The sequence below is a fragment of the Plectropomus leopardus genome, chromosome 3, assembly GCF_008729295.1.
Source record: "Plectropomus leopardus isolate mb chromosome 3, YSFRI_Pleo_2.0, whole genome shotgun sequence".
NCBI classification, from domain to species: Eukaryota; Metazoa; Chordata; class Actinopteri; order Perciformes; family Serranidae; genus Plectropomus; species Plectropomus leopardus.
The window spans coordinates 21,893,027-21,914,909 of record NC_056465.1 but is presented as its reverse complement, the minus strand read 5'-3'; the positions used below and the strand labels follow the sequence as shown (position 1 = coordinate 21,914,909).

The window sequence follows — 21,883 nt, the reverse complement described above, 5'->3', positions numbered from 1 at the left end:
TGAATATTAGCTACAGCAGTGAGCTTCATGCACAGGAAATTTCTAACGCTTTGTCTGTTCTGTTTTAGACATGGATGAGTGTGCAGACAATGTGAATCTGTGTGAGAACGGCCAGTGTCTGAATGCTCCAGGTGGCTACCGCTGCGAGTGCGAGATGGGCTTCACTCCTACAGAAGACAGCAAGGCCTGTCAAGGTGCTGCACTCATTCTGTCACATTTTATTCTCTTTACTGTGCTTTTTTCATCCAGGTAGTGTAACTAACGGTCTCTCTGTCTGTCTGTCTTTTGCCACAGACATTGATGAGTGTAATTTCCAGAACATCTGCGTGTTTGGAACGTGCCAGAACCTTCCAGGGATGTTCCGTTGCGTGTGTGATGATGGTTACGAGCTGGACCGCAGTGGAGGAAACTGCACTGGTTGGTGTTTCACTTCTGTAACTTTAGCTTTAAAATCACTTTGCTCAAACACAGAACAGACTCAAATAGCTTGGCTGAGTATCCTTGACAATAATAACCTTAATTAATGCATCCTATTACCGTTCACATCGAAATATGGCCAAGAAATGTGAAGACCAAGGATGCGTCTGCTTTAGCCATCTGTTAATTCCTTTCATTTCTCAGTCTTTATGCAGCGTGACCACAAATCACTGTTAGTTTGTGACATAAGCAAGATTTTTAGTAATTAAAAGTAGTATAATATACCATATAAACGGTTAGCTGGTGTGTGTTGCTGAACTTTACATGTTTTGTTTTGTGCTGCAGACATCAACGAGTGTGCAGACCCTGTGAACTGCATCAACGGGCTGTGTGTGAACACACCAGGGAGCTACCTGTGTAACTGCCCCGCTGACTTTGAGCTCAACCCCACCGGAGTCGGCTGCGTGGGTGAGTCTCTCTTAAAGCTGGCAGGGCTGAAATAAGGGACATTCTTTGAAATTCAGCAGGTTTTAATGACGAAAACCATAATAGGCAATCCTTTGTGATGGACTAAATGAAATATATCCAGAAAAAGAGAAACATTCATGATGAAAAAATAAGAAAATTAATAAAGATGTACAGAAATTAAGCACAGCATGGAGAAGGTTCTGCATCATTCATTATTTACCAGAAGTGCAAATGTGCAAATTAGGTCTTTTTAAATTTTTTTTTTTTTTTTACAGTTGCGTGACTTCAAAAATGTATCCTTTACTTAAAGCCCCCTCTTTAACATTTTAATTATCAAATAGAGACTACATGCATTATATATGTTTAGAATCAGGTCAGTTGTGCTGCAATTATGGTCTTTAAATTTTTTAAAATATGAGAGCACAGTAGCAAGATGCTGCATCCCTCCAAAACTGTACCAGCAATGACAGATGGCAGGCACCTTATTCTGTTAAAACTCACACATAACCCTGTGTGATGAAAGAGAAACACCTCACGTATTGATAATATAATCTGTCTTTTTAGATACCCGTGTTGGCAACTGCTTCCTGGACATCCTTGCACGTGGTGATGGAGGAATCTCCTGCAGCGCGGAGATCGGAGTGGGCGTGACCCGTGCTTCCTGTTGCTGCTCCCTGGGAGGAGCCTGGGGAAACCCCTGTGAACTGTGCCCCACCCCCAACTCCAGTATGTACCGCAAGTCCTCAACCGATTGATTACCTACAGCCTAATATATACTGTAAAATGCACGTCATACTTAGTCATATTTGTTGGTCATCGTATGTTTTAGAAAACGTTTTTGCTGTTTTTTTTTTTTTTTTTACTCTAACTTGCTGTATGTCTCCCTCTTGTCTGTAGCGGAGTATAAGACTCTCTGTCCAGGAGGAGAGGGATTCAGGCCCAACCCCATCACTGTTATCTTGGAAGGTAAACCAAACAGCTCTGTCTGTTTTACAGTGTTGTGGCAAAAAAATAAACTTTGGCATCTATTTCACAATTTTGAAAATGCATTTTGACATAAAATCAATACATGAGTGACTTCTTTGTATCTTACAATTTGATGTATTCTCCAGATATTGATGAGTGTCAGGAGCTGCCGGGTCTCTGCCAGGGTGGAAACTGTGTCAACACCTTTGGTAGCTTCCAGTGTGAGTGTCCAGCAGGCTATTATCTCAATGAGGAGACTCGCATCTGTGAGGGTAAGAATCAAACGTAATATAAATACCATTGAATTAGTTTACTGGCTGAAGTTTAGCCCTGCATTTATGTTACGTAGATTAAATATAAAGGGACAATTAACTGTGCTCACATCAGATGTTGTAATATCTGTCATCATGTCTTTATGTGCAGATATTGATGAGTGCACGACCCATATCGGGATCTGTGGACCTGGTACCTGCTACAACACTTTGGGCAACTACACCTGTGTGTGTCCCCCTGAGTACATGCAAGTCAATGGAGGAAACAACTGCATGGGTGAGAAAACATTTATTCTTATCATTTTTTTCTAAAAATGAACTTAAGAAAGTCATTGCAGTTCAAAAGGCAAATATTTTAAGTCAGTTTTTGGACATAAAGGACTGCCTTCCTCTTTGCAATGCAGACATGAGGAAGAGTGTTTGTTATCGCAACTTCAACGACACGTGCGAGAACGAGCTGTCCTTCAACATGACCAAGAAGATGTGCTGCTGCGCCTACAACGTGGGCAAAGCCTGGAACAAGCCGTGTGAGGCCTGTCCAACTCCTGCAACCAGTGAGTCTCAATAAACACACTTAAACACACTCTGAAGCAGCTGTTAAAACACTGCTGTATGAGTAGGTTTTATTGCCGTCACTGAGTGTTTCCTGTCCTGTCTGTTCCAGACGAGTACCAGATACTGTGTGGTAACCAGGCTCCCGGATTCATCATTGACATCCACACCGGCAAGCCAATCGGTAAGGTCACTGCAAGGTGACACAGTGCTGCACAAAACTGACACTGGTACCGCTAGCATTGTAACATCCTGTGGTTTTGTGTCGTGCAGATATCGATGAGTGCAGGGAGATCCCTGGAATCTGTGCCAATGGAGTGTGTATCAACCAGATCGGCAGCTTCCGCTGTGAATGTCCAATGGGCTTCAGCTATAACAACATACTGCTGATTTGTGAAGGTAAAACTTGCATAATGTTTTCATCTGTTTCGTCCTAACTGTGTCTATTGCAAGGTACTTGTGATTTATAAAACACACTCATTTATTTTGTGATACAATGGTCCTCTAGTAGCGACATCTCTGTAAAAATCTTCTAGATCTTCTCAGAATTTTCTGTGAAGAGAAAAAATATTAGAAGTCAACTACAAATGTAGAAAACGCGCTTAGCCATCTAATTCTACTCTTACCCTAGTGCGCTTAATGATGTCTCCCAATGCACATGACTGCTGGTTGTTATTAGCATTGGTACAGCTGCTAAATACTATATGAGGGCAGGTTTTATGCTGTGTGCAGATATTCTGGCACATGCCCAAGAAAAGGCCTTTTCACAAAAGCATTTTGAGATTTTGCAGTTGGAACAACACAGTGTGGAAGATGAAATTAATAATGGCTGAATTCCATTTAGTTGTTTTGATTTCAGAATTCAGTATTCTGCGAGCTGGCTCATTGTCACTCTCACTGAAGCACTTGAATATAACAGAGCCATCGTTAATGGTTATAGTAAAACCAGCGCTTTTCCTACTATGACAAGTCAAAATGTCTGCTGTTAAAAAGGCCTGTCGAGGAGATGCAACCAAACAAGGCCATAATAAGAAAAATAACTTCTGCAGCAGGGAAAAATAGATTTGTAGGAAATACAAATACATCTGTTTTACTCAACCTTTACTGTGTCCATTTCAAAATAAAAGCCCTCCAACAATGTTTCTATCAACAGAATCCCATCAGTTGTTGACACAGGGCGTTTTATTGTGAAATATTTGCAGGACCGTGTTGTTGACAATGCAGTAGCTTGCAGGGCTTCATACATGAATAGTATATGTGCTCATAATTTTGGAATTACAGTACTCATAACAGCAGGCACCCCTGCAGAAGCGTCGCAGCAACAATGCTGCCAGTGTGAATACCGAGAGCGTGCAAGATTCAGCAGTTCGGCAAGGTTGACGTCACACACTGCTCAAGCATGCAGTGTGTTCCAGGCGTAAGAAAAGAGCTAAAATAAGAAAACTTTGGTGAATCACTGAAATCAGTGGGTACTAACAAAATAGGAACAGGTCTAGAAACAAAAATAAGAGGAAATTCATTTTATATATCACCTCCATGAGGCCCAATGGGCATGATGGTGTTATATAATTCTAAGTGCGCTCTGAGTTTCAGAGTTGTTAGGGTCACATGTGAGTCGTTGACCCACCTGGCCATCATGTGGGTCGTGAGGGTGTGATGGGTCCGGGTGTGAAATTAAAGCAAGTCCAGTTGCCTGCGTTTTAGCACTATGACCTGGATGACCCAGAATCTTTACCAACATGGCCTTGCATAGATTTCCTGCTCTTTTCCTGCTACTTTAGTTTCCTGTCTCTCACTTTCACGCACAAACAAGCTCACACACATTTACACACTTTTACCTCCTCACGTATCTCCTCTTCTGACCCTGCTGCTGAATCATTGCATGCTTATGCGTCTTTTATACAGTATTGAGTACATACTTACTGCTGCTGGCACAAACACTTTCCACACTAAATCACAGCAACACACCCTACAGACAGACACACACACACACATACACACATAAATAGAGTTACACTTGCTCTCTGGCAGCGAGGCACTTTTACAAGCAGTCCACTCAGTAGAGTTAATGCTGCCTTTTCCCTCATGAGTTATGCCCTTGTAAAGACAAGAGAGCACCTGCCTGGACCTTCAATCATCCAGAACCTGCCAGTGACTGTCTGAACCGTACCAGAGCCAAAATGGAGCCGTTGTGTTTTCTCTCCTGCTGCCCACAAGCTGACTGCCTGCTCCGACCAGACAGTTATGGAGCCTGTGATTGATGTCCACTGTGTCTCTCTTTCTTCCCCCTGCGTAGATATTGATGAGTGTAACAGCGGGGACAACCTGTGCCAACGCAACGCCAACTGTATCAACATTCCAGGCAGCTACCGCTGCGAGTGCTCGCCAGGCTTCAAACTGTCCCCCAGTGGGGCCTGTGTGGGTGAGTCCAGCCTGTCTGACCTTACCGGGGTTTCCATCGTAAAATACAAAGGAAGGTGGACTGATGGAAAATATGAAACATGGTTATCCCTTGTTATTGTAATCTGCATATACAGGAAACCTGCTGATGTATGGTAATGTACATCAGCCTTTGACTGAAACTAAACACAAACAAGGTCAAATCAAAGCATGAAGGATTTGTGCAAGTAAAATGCAATGAATGATGTTAGTAATGCAACAAAGAGTTGATTAGTCGATTAACAAAAAAATAGTTAAGTCAAGTAATTAGGTCATTAATCAAAGATGATGGACCAGTTTCTAAAATGTTAGCATTCGTTACTACTGTGTATTTCATATCACTGTGAATTGAATATCTTTTGATTCTGGATAAAAGAAGCTATTTGAGGACATCACATTGGACTCTTGGACATATCATAGGCTAAATCACTAACTAAAATAATTACTAGTTGCAGACCCTGATAATACGTAAGTAATTTTACTTCTGTCTCTCTCAGACCGTAATGAGTGCCAGGAGATTCCTAATGTGTGCAGCCATGGAGAGTGCATCGACACGCAGGGAAGCTATCGCTGTCTCTGCCACAACGGCTTCAAGGCAACTGCTGACCAAACCATGTGCATGGGTGAGAAGCACAACCTAAAACTGCAACACACAAAACACTGTGTCAAAACAGACTTTTTTATTTGTTTAAACCCACTATAAATGATGTTACTTTTGTGTGTATTTTAGACATCGATGAGTGTGACAGACAGCCGTGTGGTAACGGTACCTGTAAAAACACGGTGGGATCCTATAACTGCCTCTGCTTCCCCGGCTTCGAGCTCACGCACAACAACGACTGCATGGGTATGAATCATATCATCATAAAATGAACTGTTCTGCTTTACAAAGGCCCACAGCATTTTAAAGGTCAAAGTTGTCTATGTAAAATATGACAGGTTGATCTGAACAAAAAAGTCTAGAAACATGCCTTGAAAAAAGTACGTAAATATATTAGTCTAAAGTTATGTTTACTTTATATCTAATTTTTAAGTCAATTAAAAACTTGGTTGGATTTACTGAAGTTTGTGAAGTTGTTAGAACTTTAAAACCAGTACGTTTCACTTGTTCTTTGTAAATGTAAGTTTTTTAAGTAGACCCAGTTAGGTTGATGTCACTGAACACTCATTTGTTTGCTCATTTAGGAAACTAAAGGAAAATAAAGTATTTATAGTATAAAGTGAGCACAACAATTATTAATATGCTTGCTTGTTTTTTTTTCCCACAATATGCCATTTTGAGCATCTTAAGAAGAGGCCAGTGTTTGTGAAAATTAAACAGTTAAAACAAAAACTTTTAAGCCTTGGGAAATATGTTCAACAAAAACTAGAAATATTAAAATTACATGTCTCTTTGATTTTACTTCAGATCTCAACACGGCTCCATGACACTGTTTTATCAAAAATACCAATACTTAAAAAAGCCTCAGCCACCTCACAAGCTAAAGAAACATTCCATCAAACTATACATGTTATGACTATGCTTTTAACTGTAATAAACTAAACAACACCGTAGGTGTCAGAATTGTACTATATGTATTCTGCTTCTTGCAAACTAGTCAGTCACATTTGTAAATTCTTAAACATGGTAACAACACAGAACTTGCAGATATCCAAACTTCACCACATGCAAAAAATCCTCTTTGTTATGATCCAGGTATATCAAACTAACTTAGTTTCATTGAGTTGCTACCACTTACTTGTCATTTTTAAATTACAACAACTTAACAATATTAAGTAAATACAACAAAATATTAAGTAAACTTAAATATTGTAAGTACACATAACTCTGCACGAGCAGATTTATTTACGTACCTTTTCCAAGGCGATCAGTTTCTTAAATTTTTTAAGTAAGATCAGTGTTGACACAGGTTAAGATGTCATATCAAAGATTACATCTATAAACACAAATTATATTTAGACATTAATTATTTAATGTGTTTTTCTTTCCTTGTGTAACAAAGAAAATTATGCCCAAACTTTTATGTTTTTTTTTTTTCCAAAACAAAAGATGCCAGAAAAAAACATTTTGTTCTGTCTCTGGTTGTGTTTGTTGATGGATATCCAAAGTCAGAGAAATGTTTAGTCCTAAACTTCTCAATGTTTACCTTACAGATATAGATGAGTGCAGCGCTCTACAAGGCCAGGTGTGCAGGAACGGACAGTGTATCAATGCACTCGGTTCCTTCCAGTGTCTCTGCCATGAGGGTTACGAGACTACTCAAGATGGGAAAAACTGCGTCGGTAAGTCAGAGATTAAATTTACAAGGAAGCAACATGGCAGCACAGTTTGCCTGACATGCACAGGCATTAACAAACATTCTCTGAATGATTTGTACTTTTCACCATTTCTCCACAGATATCAATGAGTGTGCGAGTCTGCCCGGCACTTGCTCTCCAGGAACTTGTCAGAATCTGGATGGATCTTTCAGATGTATCTGCCCTCCTGGCTATGAGGTGCAGAACGACCAGTGCATAGGTAAGTCACACACATTTTTAGAGACAGACACGCTTCAGTACAGACTGAATGCTCCCCATGCACGCAGACCAGAGACTGAGGGTGACCGAGCCATCTGCTGCAACGCACACTCACAAATGCAACACAATCATCTTCTCACCTTCCTGCCTTCTTATACACTCCCTTACCAGATATCAACGAGTGTGAGGTGGAGCCCAACATCTGCCAGTTTGGCACCTGCACCAACACCCCCGGCAGTTTCCAGTGCACCTGCCAGCCAGGCTTCGTACTGTCTGACAACAAACGCCGCTGCTACGGTGAGCAAAGCTGTTAGTTAGAAGCAGGCCACAGCGGACAGGGTAGATGACAGGAATGTTGTGATCTGACATATCTTATCCCCCTTACTAAGATGGTTTGAGGAGGTTTGTCTTTGTGTGTCGTATGAATAACAGACCAGTTACTGTTCTTTTTTTTCTCTAATGGCAGACACCAGAGAAAGCTTCTGTTTCACCAAATTCGAGGCAGGAAAATGCTCAGTCCCTAAAGCTTTAAACACCACCAAGGCCAAATGCTGCTGCAGCAAAATGCCTGGAGAGGGCTGGGGACTCCCCTGTGAGCTGTGTCCACGAGAGACCGAAGGTGTGTAACACACACACAGAACCTTAATTAAGACATACACATTCACACAAAGACATATGCAAAACAATGAAGCTGACCTTTTTTTTGGTGCATCTCCAGCTGCTTTTGACACCCTGTGTCCCTTCGGCCACGGAGCCTATCCTGGAAAAGGTGATGCTCGTGAAGGTGAGTTCTACAACGTAGATCTACTCCGTAGAATTTAGTGACCAATTGTGGAGCTTTGGTATGTGCTCAAAAATACGCTAATACTCACTTTCTCTCTTTAGATACGAATGAGTGTCTGGATAACCCAGGAATCTGCCAGAACGGTATCTGCATCAACACAGATGGTTCGTTCCGCTGTGAATGCCCCTTTGGATACAACTTGGATTACACCGGAGTCAACTGCATTGGTGAGATGGTTTCTGGAATTACAGTTACTTATTGTAAATATACTTTTTATGTATACTTTATGTAATCAGGGAGTCACATTGAGATCAGGATCTTATTTACAAGTCAGACTTGACTACTGAGTAAAGAAATGAAACAATTAAGATAATGACCTTCAGATCTTCATTCATAACAATGACATTCAAATTCTAAATCAACACGTGAATGACTTTTCTATCAGTTTTTTCCAACTTTTTTTTTTTTTTTACTTATTCATACTCATTCTGTTTAAACCTGGTATTTATGAAAAGTTGCAGACAAAAAGCAGAGTCAAAAGGTGATAAAGCAGTGGTTTGATTAAGTGATTAATAACTTGCAAACACTGCATGCAATAGTCCACCTTCCACCCTTTTTTCTCTCTATCTCTCTGCGTCAGAACCACACAGTTGTGCTGCAGCGCTCAGTCCTTGTATTGTCACAACAGTTGAGCAGCAATTCAACAGCATCAGAAATGATGTTTATTTATAAGAAAGCTGATTGAATTATAATAGGATAACTCATTTAATCTTAATCTTATAAATCTTTTATTTGAATTGAGAATTTTGTTTGAAAATGTTATTTTTTTTAAGGGTGATGTCATAAAATATGATGGCAGAGATTTAAGGCTTCATTCAAAATTCTTAAGAAAAGCTTTAAATGTAAAACAATGACATTTGGTACAGCCCTACATAGGAATTACAGAGGGAGAACAGGGTATTTTTAGTATTTATCATAAAACAGCCGCAATAAGGCACATAAGGAAAAATCAATGGCTGCAGGACTTCTTTGTAGGTACTTTACTGCCTTTTATTGTGTCTCTGAATATATCGCTGACATTAGTACTATCACCAAGTATTCTTTTTATTGCCAGTAGCACCAGAGTTCAGCTTTTTCCTGCATTACAGCCTCATCTATTTTTAGACTAACATTTAAGCTGCTAATGAGTGCTTTTGAAGTCTCAGGTACTGTATAAATGTTTCATTGGTTTTAATTGCCTCTTCTGTCCCTGCTCTGCGTTCTCCCCAGACACTGATGAGTGCTCTATAGGAAACCCATGTGGAAATGGAACCTGCACCAATGTGGTGGGAGGTTTTGAGTGTTCATGCCAGGAAGGCTTCGAACCCGGACCCATGATGACCTGCGAAGGTCAGTCATTCACGCATTAACACTCACATTCACACAGGCATTTTCCATTTAAAATGACAGCAAATGAAACAAACCTGTCTCTCTTTTTGACTTCAGACATCAACGAGTGCTCCCAGAATCCTCTGCTGTGTGCCTTCCGCTGTGTGAACACGTTTGGCTCCTATGAGTGTATGTGTCCTGCTGGCTATGTGCTGCGAGACGACCAACGCATGTGCAGAGGTGAGAGGGCGCAGCACAATTCCTTTTTGTGTCACTTTTATCTCAAGTCTCATCATCTTTGTTTTTTTTACTCCTTTTCTGTGTGCAGTACTCATTCTTTGACAACACTGAAACAGGATGTAACAGTTTTCATTTTAGCTATCTGTTGTAGTTTTACCCATTGGCCATCTCTCCTTCTTCCTTAACAGACCAGGACGAGTGCTCCGAGGGTCTGGACGACTGTGACTCCAAGGGTATGACCTGTAAGAACCTGATCGGTACCTTCATGTGTATCTGCCCTCCTGGCATGCAGCGCAGACCCGATGGAGAGGGATGTATGGGTGAGTAAAACCGTTTCAGCTGATGTGAAAGGTTCTCGTCAAATATCTGCTGTTGTTCCTGGATGTATCTGCCTCTTCACTTTCTTCATCCTCCCTCTTTTTGCTTTGTACAGACCTCAACGAGTGTCGCGCCAAGCCTGGCATCTGTAAAAACGGACGCTGCGTCAACACAGTGGGAAGCTACCGCTGCGAGTGCAATGACGGCTTTGAGCCCAGCTCCACTGGAACCGAATGTATTGGTAAGATAATTGAACTTGTCTTTATATATAAAATTCAGATGAAGTTTAGGAACCAAAACATCTCTTTTTTTTTTTTTCTTCCATCTCTAACCTCACACACTCCTCACATCCTATAATCCTTTCCTTTAGACAACCGAAAGGGCTACTGTTACACCGAGGTTCTGCAGACGATGTGCCAGCAGACCTCCACCAACAGGAACAGCGTGACCAAGTCTGAGTGCTGCTGCAACACGGGCCGAGGCTGGGGGTCACAGTGTGAGCTCTGCCCGCTGCCTGGCACCGTACAGTACAAGAAGATGTGCCCACTCGGACCGGGATACACCACAGACGGTAGAGGTGAGTCGCACAGTGATACTACCGATTGATTTTATCACATATAATAAACAAAACTTGTATTTCTTAATTTAATTTGATTTATTCAACGCAATCTTTTAAAGTATCACAATAACTAAAGAGAAAGCATTATAATATGAATATGGGAAGGAAATCAAGCAAGTTGAGGCACATCAAGTTGCTTCGAGAAGAAGAGCTCACACTGTTATAAAAGAACTTAATGAGACTGGGAGCTCTCTCTTGAATTATGGGTTTGGCAGCGTGAGTCTAATCCAGATAGCTTTCTAAAACGTCTCTGTACTTCCAGACATCAACGAGTGCCAGGTGATGCCAGATCTGTGTCAGAACGGTCAATGCATCAACACCATCGGATCCTTCCGCTGTCACTGTAACGTGGGCTACAAAACCGACTACACTGCAACCTCCTGTGTTGGTACGGCTGATCTCTGTCCTGTTAATACTCTCCACTTATCAGTTTAGTCTCAAAGGCATTTGGTTTTACAGATTGTGAATGTGCTGTGGGTCACTGCACTTGGGTCAGTCTACAGACATTTTCCCTTGCATTTATATTCCTTATTTTCCTTGTCTACTAATTCCAGATATGGATGAGTGCGCTCTGTCTCCAAAACCCTGCAACTTCCTGTGCAAAAACACAGAGGGCAGCTACCTCTGCTCGTGCCCCAGAGGATACAGCCTGCAGCCAGATGGAAAGACTTGCAAAGGTAGGTGGACTTAGATTTGTTTGGCTATTTCAGAGCTTCATAAAAGCCATAAGATGTTCTTTAATGATCTTTTTGATATTTAACAATATTAATAGTATTGCTGTCCTCAATACAACATCAACTTGAATGTATTTGTTATTATTACTGTGTGCTACAAATTAATAAATTTCTGTCATGTAATTTTTATAAATAAGCTTTGTAGCTTTGAAGCTTCATCCCTGCATACACTTTTGATGGGCGTTAAATTCTTTCTTCTTTCCCTCTAAGATCTGGATGAATGTTCGACCAAACAGCATAACTGCCAGTTCCTCTGTGTCAACACCATCGGAGGCTTTACCTGCAAGTGTCCTCCCGGCTTCACCCAGCACCAGACTGCCTGCATCGGTGAGTGCAAGACAGGAGAAGATCAGTGTTACCCTGCAGCACAAACAAGAAGAATAAAACAAACACAAAAATGCATCTTGAATTCTAATCAAATGTGTTTCTCTCTGTTTGCAGACAACAATGAGTGCTCCGCTCAGAACAGCGTGTGTGGTGTCCGGGCCGCTTGTGTCAACACGCCTGGTAGCTTTAACTGTGAATGCTCCAAGGGTTTCTCTTTGGACAGCACAGGCTTGGAGTGTGAAGGTGAGCAGACACAAAAACATTCACATTTAGTTATATATAGTTCAGAGAGAAGAGTCTCTCAAACAAGGTCCTTTAATTCCAAAATCAACGGAATATGAAAGACAAGTTTCAGCAACAGTGCTTTTGATAAAACAACAAACAGTGCAAAAGAAACATTTTATAAAAAGACACTTAAGGAGTCAAGAGAATAGCAATCAAAGACAACCTGGAGAGTAAAAAACAGCATGGAGAGGGTTCTGCTGAGGTGTTTGTGAGGCGCATTAGCATCACCGCTGAAAATGAGACACTAAAACTGTTTCTTTTCCTCAGATGTGGATGAGTGTGGCAGTAACCACCGCTGTCAGCACGGCTGTCAAAACATGATGGGAGGTTTCCGCTGTGGCTGTCCTCAGGGCTACGTGCAGCACTACCAGTGGAACCAGTGTGTGGGTGAGTTACTCTGACTCAGTCTGGGAGTTTGTCATGTTAACAGCAGAGGCACCAGTCGTGTAGAGGACCTGGGGAATCTGGGTCTTTTAAGGATTTTTATAGGACTGCAACATGATGTTTATCTCTAAAAATATATATATATATATTACATTAAAAAAATTAGGTAGGGATTACTTCAAAAACTTTGTAATCGAGTTTCCCCTTAAATTATTAGTGTTAAGTGCCTTGGGAAAATTCCTTTTCATTGTGGAATAAAGCAATGAAAAATGAAAATTAGAATGATAAAATTATTAGAATAATGATGTTTTTCTTCATTTATCTGATTTTATTTGACACAAAAATAGCCATATAAATAATTTTCTGACAGAATGTGACATTTCTACGTTCATCCTCCATCACAATATAAAACATTTTTTAGTCATTTGTAAAAATAAATTGAAACTCTATTGAAAAATTGTGCATAACAACACAAAACAGGACAGAATTATTAATAACACAGTTGTCTCAAAAGTAATTTGAAAGTGTTATTTTCTTGAAGTATTGATGTTAGAATTGGCTTCAAAGGTAACGATCTCATGACCATAAAGGCAGTAATGCAGAACTGTTATCCATCGACATCATAAACATGCAGATGAAATGTCATTAGGCATTTATCGTCTCTCTAACACATCCATCTTCTAATTTTCTATCTATTCATTTTTCTCTCTTTTCACTCCACAGATGAAAACGAGTGTCAGGGAGGATCAGTGTGTGGCTCTGCTTCCTGCTACAACACCCTGGGCAGCTTCAAGTGTGTGTGTCCCTCCGGCTTCGACTTTGAGCAGACTGCTGGTGGCTGCCAAGATGTGAACGAATGTACCACGGGCAGTAACCCCTGTATCTACGGCTGCTCCAATACAGACGGAGGCTACCTGTGTGGCTGTCCTGGAGGTTTCTACAGAGCCGGGCAGGGGTGAGCGAACACAGATTATGAAAATCACTTCAAGCAGCTATCACCAGACATTTTCACCATCTCATTATAACACAACATCTGACCCCGTTTCACGTGCTGGTATCGTTGCTTATGAATTTGAAATGAATTTCCGTCCGTCTAACTCTCTTTGTTTCCATCCAGTCACTGTATGACAGGCTCAGGTTTCCCAGGCCAGTTTTTGGAGGGTGATGACGATGACAGTCTGTCTCCTGAGGCCTGCTACGAGTGTAAGATTAACGGAGGAGGAAAGAGCGCACGACACAAACGCAACGCTGATGAAAATGACATCGACCAGGTACCTGTTTTGACAAACGCTTTCTCAATGCTTGCCATATTGAGTCAATAATTCAAAGTGAGCATCTTCTCATGTAAGACATTAGTCTGTTGAGGTCTATATTTCAGTTTGAGATGTTTCTGCGACCTTAGGTTTGGCGTTGTCAAGAATATCAATTTAGCTGTACATATCAATTGTAGAGATGGGCAATATATAGATATTATATCGACATCATGGGACAAAATGTCCTTATATATGCTGCTGTGACGACAGCAGGGCATGTAGATGCAGCAGCCTGTAGCTCCTCAAATCCTTGCAATCTTTTTTGCTATATTTTGCTGCTGCATTTAGTCCAAACCCTACACAACTTTCCCCGATGTTGATAAGTGCTTCTCTATCGTAGAAAAGTCGTGCTTTAGCAGCTATTTTAGGAGCTACTGGATGCTGCATCTACATGCGCTGCCGTCCTTGTAAAAGTACTCATGTTTCACCTCTTTCACTCATCCTCACTACAGGAGCCAGCAGTGAGCATGGCCAGCATAGACACCCTGAACTCCATCCCTATGAATATTTCTCGGTCCTCGCTGCTGAACAAGGAGCCTCTCCTGGAGCTCCTGCCTGCCCTGCAGCCCTTGGAGCACCATGTGCGCTATGTCATCACCCACGGGAATGCTAATGAGCATTTCCGCCTGCTGGAACGACGCGACGGAAAGACTGTGCTCCGGCTTGGCAAGAGGCCGCCCCCAGCGGGATCCTACCGACTAGAGATCGCCAGCCTGCGACTGTTTGGACCCCGAAGACTACACCAGCTGGAGGATCTGCACGACAGTGACTACCTACAAGGGGAGATAGGCGATGCCCTGCGCATCAAGCTCCACATCCACCTGCACTGAGCTCAGAGTGCGCTCACAATCCTGTCCTGGACTGACTCCTAAAGCCTTCGAGTTTTACCTTTTATCCAATAACTCCTCCAGCTCCCCCCTGCAGGACCATCCCCACTAACAGGGGTGATCGAGGGCTACAAAAGACTGAGTCAATCAGCCCAACTCTGCCACCACTTTGTTACTGTTATGTTATTATATGTTCATGTTTTGTGTTTTTTTTTTTTTTTTTTTTTTACCCTGACTACACTTCCCCTTGTACCCGACCCAGCACTCATTCTCCACTGAGAGAGCCAGCGGAGGAGATGGCAGAGAGGTGCCCTGGTGCTCGGACCATAGACCCCAGATAAAGACCAGATGGCAGACAGATGGTTCACAAGTCCATGAAGCACTTCTGTAGATGAGCAAAACCAAAAAAAAACCCAGAAATGATGTGCTGAGAGTGGCCAAAACTGTCTTAATGCAACATGTGTGGTAATATTTAAATCACATACAGGAGCTAAAGTGATGTCTTTTTGAGTAGTGTTCAGAAGAAGTGAGCTGAATATAAGTGTGACGTCATTGTGGTCCTAGGACTTTCTCACCTCTCTGTGATCTTAAAAAAATCACAACACTGGGGAACAAGGTTGGTCCTGTCCACCCCTTTCAGTATTGTAGTGTGTCATTTAATGTGTTTGTGCTGTTTGAAAAATGTTAACACGAAGGACTGCAACATTTAGACAGCATTTCAGGTTCTTATAGCCCATAGCGGTCTGTTTTAGAGCTGGGTGACATCCAATTTGCAGACAAGAACTCGGCAAGCTGTGCTCTACTCTGATGTAACTGACTTTTGTCCTGCCTGCGGGCAGTGGCGAGCAGGGATTAGCGTGTTTGCGTGTGTGTGCTGTCATGTTTGGTTACCTCAGTACTTTCACCGAGTATGGACACCATGCTGTGATGCTGACTTTGATACAAAAAAAGGGTGCTAGTGTCGCTCAGCATCAATCATGAGCAGGGAATACACCAGCTAGTAGCTCATAGACTTAAAAGAAGATAGATCAGGTCATGTTTGTATGTATCCTTTTAGGGATTAAGACTTCAGGTGCACTGATTCTGGAGCTGAGAGCTTTTTCATTAAGTCCAAAGTCTTTTTCCCTTGTCGGCTGTCAGAAGCATGTTGCTCCCCCTGCTTCTGCATTTTTCCAAATAAATCCTTAACAAAAATGCTACAAGAGAGTAGAGCTGCAGCTGACAGCCGGCGTCGGGAGGCTAAACTTGACTATGACTGTATCTGACTTCTTTGACTTTACCGTAAGCCTGATGTCTGAGGTCTGACGCCTCGTTTACAACACAGAAACCAACAGCTGACTCCAGTAGCAGTCTCAAAGGTACATGACGTGAAGCTGTAACTAAAGACAGTGCTTTAAAGTGTAAGGACACGCACAGGTGAACACGAAACCTCACAAAAAAAAACAAGTATCCGTCAGGTATCATCTTTAATTTCTCATGATTTTTTTTTCTCTCAAAGAGAAAAAAGGTGCTAGATAAAACCATCTCTTAACGCTGTACAAAGAAAGTGCAGTCTTGAATCTGGATTGCAAAAATGACTTTTTTTTTTTTTTTTTTGCTAGGATTTATTGTTGTGTATGTCTGTCTTTTGTATTGTCTCAGTGCTGAAAAAAACAATATTATCAAACTTGCTTCTTGAAAATTAAATTGTATATTTTTAAGTGAAATGTAGATTTTTTTTTTTTTTTTTTTTGTTTAAATGTCAAGGCTGCCAAAACAAATACTCACAGTAAACCCAAGATTGAAGGCCTTTAAGTGCTGTTGACTTTGTTTTGTTGAGAAAAAAAGCAGCAAATCCAACAAAAAGCAAGCATTGTGTTGTATTTGTTGATCACTGACTGTATTATTGGAAACCACTGTTGCCAGTCAAATCAGCCATCAGCAAAAAGAAATCAAATCATAAAGATAATTAACATTCCCATCATTGATTATCTCATACAAGCTTACACTGTCTGTACAATGCCATACGTATCAATGACCATCTGCAGCTACAATCTATGGTGCTAAACGATAAACTTTTTCTCCTAACAGTCAAGGTTGCTGCACTGTCCCACAGCCTAATCATTGTTTATAACACATAACCATTTTCTAACCTGGGAACCTTTGTATACTTTGTATCTTTATTGTCAGTTTTTCTTTTTTTGCCACTATGTTTTTAAAAATTGCAGTGTGTTGCGTATGCTTACTGTATCTCAGCTTCAGTGTCAAACTTGAAACAATACTGTCATCATCATCTGCTTGCATTGAAACGTGTGCCTTTTGATACCAAAGTCCAGCTGAAAGCTGACATGACAATTATCCAGTTACACCACATCTACCAGCTGACGATCAATAAATCAATCAGCCATCCTGGAACATCTTTTGAATGATCATCATTTTGGTGCAAAGACAAAAACCAAAGATTTATAACACCAAATGGCAGTCTGTAAAATTAGAGTGATTCACATAATATTGTAAACTTGTGTCCAGTGATTTTAACGGCAATAAAGTATTGTGGGTTATATTTTTAAGTCCTGTGTCCAGAGTAATTTTTTGGCAACTGTCATTTCTTTCCAAAATGGCCAAAATGTAGCCTGTTAAAAAATGGCCAAAAAGGCAATAGTATAGTATGTCGAAAAAATGTCAAATTTCGGCCTGTCCAATCAATGGCTGAAAACTGCACGTTATAAGTTGTAGAGACATGTTATAGTATTAAAAAAAGCAGAAATAAAGGCCAAAAAGGCCAAAACGTCATAGTATAGTATGTCGAAAAATGTCAAATTTTGACATGTCCAAAATTGGTTGAAAACCGCATATTATAGTTCGTAGAGACGCGTCATAGTATACATAGTGGAAATAAAGTCCAAAAAGGGCCCCAAACCTCCAAATTTAGCATGAGGAAAAAATAACCAAAGACGCTGTAGTATAGTATAGGGGTGAAGGAAAAATACACATTCACATAAGAATCTCAATTATCGTTTTTAACAATTCAGAATAAACATCGATTATTCTTAGCCCTCTAAAATTGTTATCATTTAGAAAAGTCTTGATAACTTTGAGACCGTTTGTCGGGTCGCCTTACTTTTTTCTCCGGTGAAAGCTGCCGGCTGTGCCGCTCAGAGGGATGAGTCCGATGTATTATAGCTCTTTCTGAAGCCTCAGTATCCAGTCTGGGAATTCCGGTGTTTGTACGGGACCTTTTTCAATATATTCATGATGATAATTCCGATATTAGGTGTCTTCCGTCCATATTTTATCCATATTTCGATGATAAAAGTACATTAGCATCGATGCTAAACGCCATATTGGATTCCCGTGGTGCCATGAAGAGGTCAGAGGTTTGTATCGGTCTTGTCCACCAATCGGAAGACGAGCTGACGCTTTGTATCCGCCCACGTATGCCACACGTCATCCGGAGCAAACTGCACTGTGATTGGTCTAATCCTGCTGTATCTATCGCTCTGTGTTATTGGTAGCGCGTCGTGCACTAGAATAAACCCCTATAATAATAATGAGACAAGGGTAAATCAGGAGACAGTCTAACAAGCAGCAGGGCCTCATATGAATTCAAACTCTGTGTTCACTGCAGGCAGAGCAGGCAGGAGAATCAGGCCCCTCTCTGAAGTGTCAGGGGTGTGATCTGCAGCATCGCAGAGAGGAGCTGCTTTGCAGAATGGCACACATAATGGGTTGTACAAACAATTGCAAAAAAATGATGGGAGGTTATTTTGGAAAAGTGTGTCCATTTTTTGAACTATAATAATTACAGTGTTAATTATTTCACTTTCTGATTCCCAACACTTGGGAGAAAGGTTTTCTACAACAAAAAAGCTTGTACATAATAAAATCCTCCATAATTTTGTACAAACTTTGCTTTCATAACATAATATGCCACTGGCAAAAGTGACTGGAGTAGATCCTGAAATAACACCTCTGAGAATCGATTCTGAATCGAATTGTGACCCCAAGAATTGAAATTGAATGAAATTGTATAGTATAGTATAGTATGTCGAAAATGTCAAATTTTGACATGTCCAGAAAATGGCTGAAAACCACATATTATAGCTTGTAGAGACACGTCATAGTAAAACAACAAATGTTGACTGCTCCTAAAAATGGTTGAAAACGACATAGAAATGATTTCTGAGACGCATCATAGTATACAAAGTGGAAACAAAGGCCAAAGAAGGCCCAAAACATCATCATTTAGCATGTCAAAAAAATGGCAGACATACTATACTATGACATTTTTTGGTGATTTTTGAAGACATATCGTAGCTTCTCTGCAGTCCACTGTAGATGGTGTGCAACATACTGATTTGCTTGTAGACATTTCATCATATAGGTCTGTGCACTTGGGAGAAGTCAGATGACAGTAATCATAGATCTGGACGTCCTAGAAAATTAATGTTAATTAAATTGTATGGGGGATCTCAGTGGGTTAAACATGTGTCTAACTGTCCACAGATAACAAAAGTGACACAATATGACAAACAAGCAGTAGTCATTATATTTTATTTCCAACATGAACATTGTGGACCTTCCACACTGTCCAACTATCAGTGGAAATTAAGAAGCAGAAGAAAATCCTGTTTTATTTTCACCAAATCAACCCAGTGTATCAAAAACAAAGCAGATAGTCAGAAAAATATGCACTTACAAAACACAAGAAAAGCAAAGCTACCTGCTTTGCCTCCTTCTACGACGTGGCTGCATGACTACTTCAAAAATCCACAGTCTAAAGACTAGAGTAAGAGGAAAAGGACAGAAAGATAGCAAAAAGGAGACTCCCAAACTCGAGTCAGGAATAGAAAAATAAAGCTTTGTTTTGCCTAAAGGTTGCTGTTTGCTTCATCACCACACTTGGCAGGCTGACTACAGCAGGACACAACCAGTGAACAGAAACTCTACTCGCAGTAATAAGAGATTATAGTTTCAGTATGGCTTCTCAGTTATAGACACAGTAACACACAAAACATACACAGACAAAACTGTATGGAGACACAAACTACCTGCTCGAAAAGCATCTGAAACTGCAGTGCTGCTCCAGGATCAGTGTCCAAAAATTAAATACAAAGGTGAGGATTTGTGCTCCTTGATCAGCACTTAACACTTTGATCCTTTACAATGGACGTTTGTACATTAAAGGGGCGTCTGCTCAAGTGTAAACTCCTTCATTTAAGCTCAGCGTGTGTTCTGCATGTTGTGTGTTCTCATTTGAGGCTATAAACTATGCCATGAGTGAAGGTGATCTTGCGCAAAATTATAGTGTTTAATACTGACGAGCTCTGGAGTTTGGAAAACCGAGCCCTACAGTGATGTGATGTTATAGCATGTTTGACAGGTACAGTAGATTAAGGCAGCTGTGCAGCTCATTATTTCTGTCCTCCATGGTCCAACATCTGGGTGTTTTGGCTTCCATTGGTCTATATGCCTGTTGTTGAAGTTCTGTAGTGTCCTGTAGCCTCATATTTACACCAGTACACAGGCTGCAGTACAGTGATACAAACGGAGCATACACAAACATCAGGTAAACCTCCCGTTAAGAGTGCATTCACAATATTATGCATTGGTACAATCCATTTCCACGTCTAAATTTATCTTAAAGATTCTATGTGCAATAAAATATTCCTCTTTCCCCCTTTTCTTCATGAATCACTCTACACCAGTGCATAATCAAACTGGCCCCTCTCCAGCCCCTCCTTGTGGTCAGTCCAGGATGATGCAGGCATGCGGCTGTAGGGGTCCAGCAGGATCCTGAAGCACCTGACCAGCAGGAAGACCAGGAAGAGCATGAGGAGGCCTACAAAGGCCAAGGCGGTGCGCTGCTCAGTGTCCACCCCGACCAAGGCCAGAGGGGGGCTGCTGCTGCCACCGCCAGGACTGCCGGCGAGGGAGGAGCTGGCCGGGGACAGCAGCAACTCGTAGTCAAGTGTGGGCACATCGTTCATCCTCCAAGGGGCCCGTAGGCAGGGCTTACACACTGACTGGATGGTTGGTGTATTGGGAGGAGGAGCGGAAAAGGACGGGAAGGTGTTCATGAGGGGTGGCGTAGAAGGAAAAGCGAAACTGGAGATTGAGAGTGTGATTATGAGGCCTAATAAAAGGGGCGGTTTAATCGTTGTACAGTTTTTACCCTGTTTGTTCGGTGAAGTGCATGTGGCTTAAATAGAAAGTTAAGTAGCGAAAGTTAGCAGGTAGACTTCAGAGCGGTCCTCAAGGTCAGAGAGTGTGATGTATTTGTCACGGCAGGTCTCACACACACATCCTCTTCTGCTGGCCAGTTTATGTAGTCAAATCTAGGTCAGTCAAAGTGACATGACCCAGAAAGGCCTGGTCCTAATCTACTCTGACAATGTGACAGACATACATGCATACACACCCACTTCCTTTTCAATTAATATGGACTACTTTTTGGTATGACGCATTTTGAGGAACTGGCTGAACAGTGTAATGAAGCTCTTATTCGAGAAAGAGAGCCTCAGGTGATAATTAATATTTTTAGGGTATTTATCAGGGCCGCTCCGCCACGTTAGCTCTCATTCTCACTCTCAATCAGAGCAGGCAGGACGTGTCATCGCCTCCTGCTAATACAGACACACCAACACTTGTCCGATCACAGTCAAGGTCAGTGTTCTCAATGGGAGTTAATAGTGTGCAGATGGACTTCTAACACCCAACTGGGTGTAGCTGTTGAAGTGTGCGTCTGGGTGTTGTGTTGCTGAGCTGAGAGCCAGACACTATTTAAAGCATCTGCAGAGGCCAGCAGCAGCAGGTGTGAGTGAGTGCGTGCATGTGTGTGTGTGGCTAATTAGATCAGGAGGTCAGTGGATCAATGGCCCTGAATATAAAACAGTGCATCACCTTTGCTGATGTTGCCTGCTAAATGCAACTCTCTCCGCTTTTTTGTGGTTGGCCCGTTGGAGCGTGATAAAAGGGTTGGAGCTGTCAAGTGTTCCAACAAGTCTTCAAACGCTGCGTCTCTTGACAAGAGGAGCAGCAACAAGAGGTAGGAAATGAAGGTTCTGAGAAGGT

General features: G+C 41.5%; 2 protein-coding genes across 3 annotated transcripts in view; one reads left to right on the top strand and one right to left on the bottom strand.

Annotated features, from left to right (window-relative positions):
- Window positions 1-17,379, top strand: part of fbn2b (fibrillin 2b) — an 81,601-nt gene extending 64,222 nt beyond the window's left edge. For both annotated transcript variants that reach the window (XM_042516665.1, XM_042516671.1), the window contains 32 exons: window positions 69-194; window positions 295-417; window positions 763-885; window positions 1,450-1,611; window positions 1,783-1,851; window positions 1,998-2,123; window positions 2,275-2,400; window positions 2,528-2,677; window positions 2,788-2,859; window positions 2,949-3,074; window positions 4,972-5,097; window positions 5,612-5,737; window positions 5,845-5,961; window positions 7,269-7,397; window positions 7,513-7,632; window positions 7,803-7,928; window positions 8,098-8,250; window positions 8,350-8,415; window positions 8,517-8,642; window positions 9,685-9,804; window positions 9,901-10,023; window positions 10,212-10,343; window positions 10,457-10,582; window positions 10,712-10,918; window positions 11,223-11,348; window positions 11,515-11,637; window positions 11,905-12,021; window positions 12,136-12,264; window positions 12,574-12,693; window positions 13,414-13,645; window positions 13,808-13,961; window positions 14,456-17,379. In XM_042516665.1, the coding sequence (XP_042372599.1) occupies window positions 69-194; window positions 295-417; window positions 763-885; window positions 1,450-1,611; window positions 1,783-1,851; window positions 1,998-2,123; window positions 2,275-2,400; window positions 2,528-2,677; window positions 2,788-2,859; window positions 2,949-3,074; window positions 4,972-5,097; window positions 5,612-5,737; window positions 5,845-5,961; window positions 7,269-7,397; window positions 7,513-7,632; window positions 7,803-7,928; window positions 8,098-8,250; window positions 8,350-8,415; window positions 8,517-8,642; window positions 9,685-9,804; window positions 9,901-10,023; window positions 10,212-10,343; window positions 10,457-10,582; window positions 10,712-10,918; window positions 11,223-11,348; window positions 11,515-11,637; window positions 11,905-12,021; window positions 12,136-12,264; window positions 12,574-12,693; window positions 13,414-13,645; window positions 13,808-13,961; window positions 14,456-14,833 (4,379 nt within the window). In that variant the 3' untranslated portion in view covers window positions 14,834-17,379. The remainder of the gene's footprint in view (window positions 1-68; window positions 195-294; window positions 418-762; window positions 886-1,449; window positions 1,612-1,782; window positions 1,852-1,997; window positions 2,124-2,274; window positions 2,401-2,527; window positions 2,678-2,787; window positions 2,860-2,948; window positions 3,075-4,971; window positions 5,098-5,611; window positions 5,738-5,844; window positions 5,962-7,268; window positions 7,398-7,512; window positions 7,633-7,802; window positions 7,929-8,097; window positions 8,251-8,349; window positions 8,416-8,516; window positions 8,643-9,684; window positions 9,805-9,900; window positions 10,024-10,211; window positions 10,344-10,456; window positions 10,583-10,711; window positions 10,919-11,222; window positions 11,349-11,514; window positions 11,638-11,904; window positions 12,022-12,135; window positions 12,265-12,573; window positions 12,694-13,413; window positions 13,646-13,807; window positions 13,962-14,455) is intronic.
- Window positions 17,380-19,936: 2,557 nt separating this feature from the next.
- Window positions 19,937-21,249, bottom strand: LOC121941232 (cortexin-1-like). The gene has a single exon (XM_042483983.1). The coding sequence runs from the start codon at window positions 20,887-20,889 to the stop codon at window positions 20,509-20,511; it is 381 nt and encodes a 126-aa protein (XP_042339917.1). The 5' UTR covers window positions 20,890-21,249; the 3' UTR covers window positions 19,937-20,508.
- Window positions 21,250-21,883: the final 634 nt, after the last annotated feature.

Bases quoted from the DNA above. Each gene is read 5' to 3' on its own strand.
- LOC121941232 (XM_042483983.1), bottom strand. From the start codon at position 20,889: ATGAACACCTTCCCGTCCTTTTCCGCTCCTCCTCCCAATACACCAACC.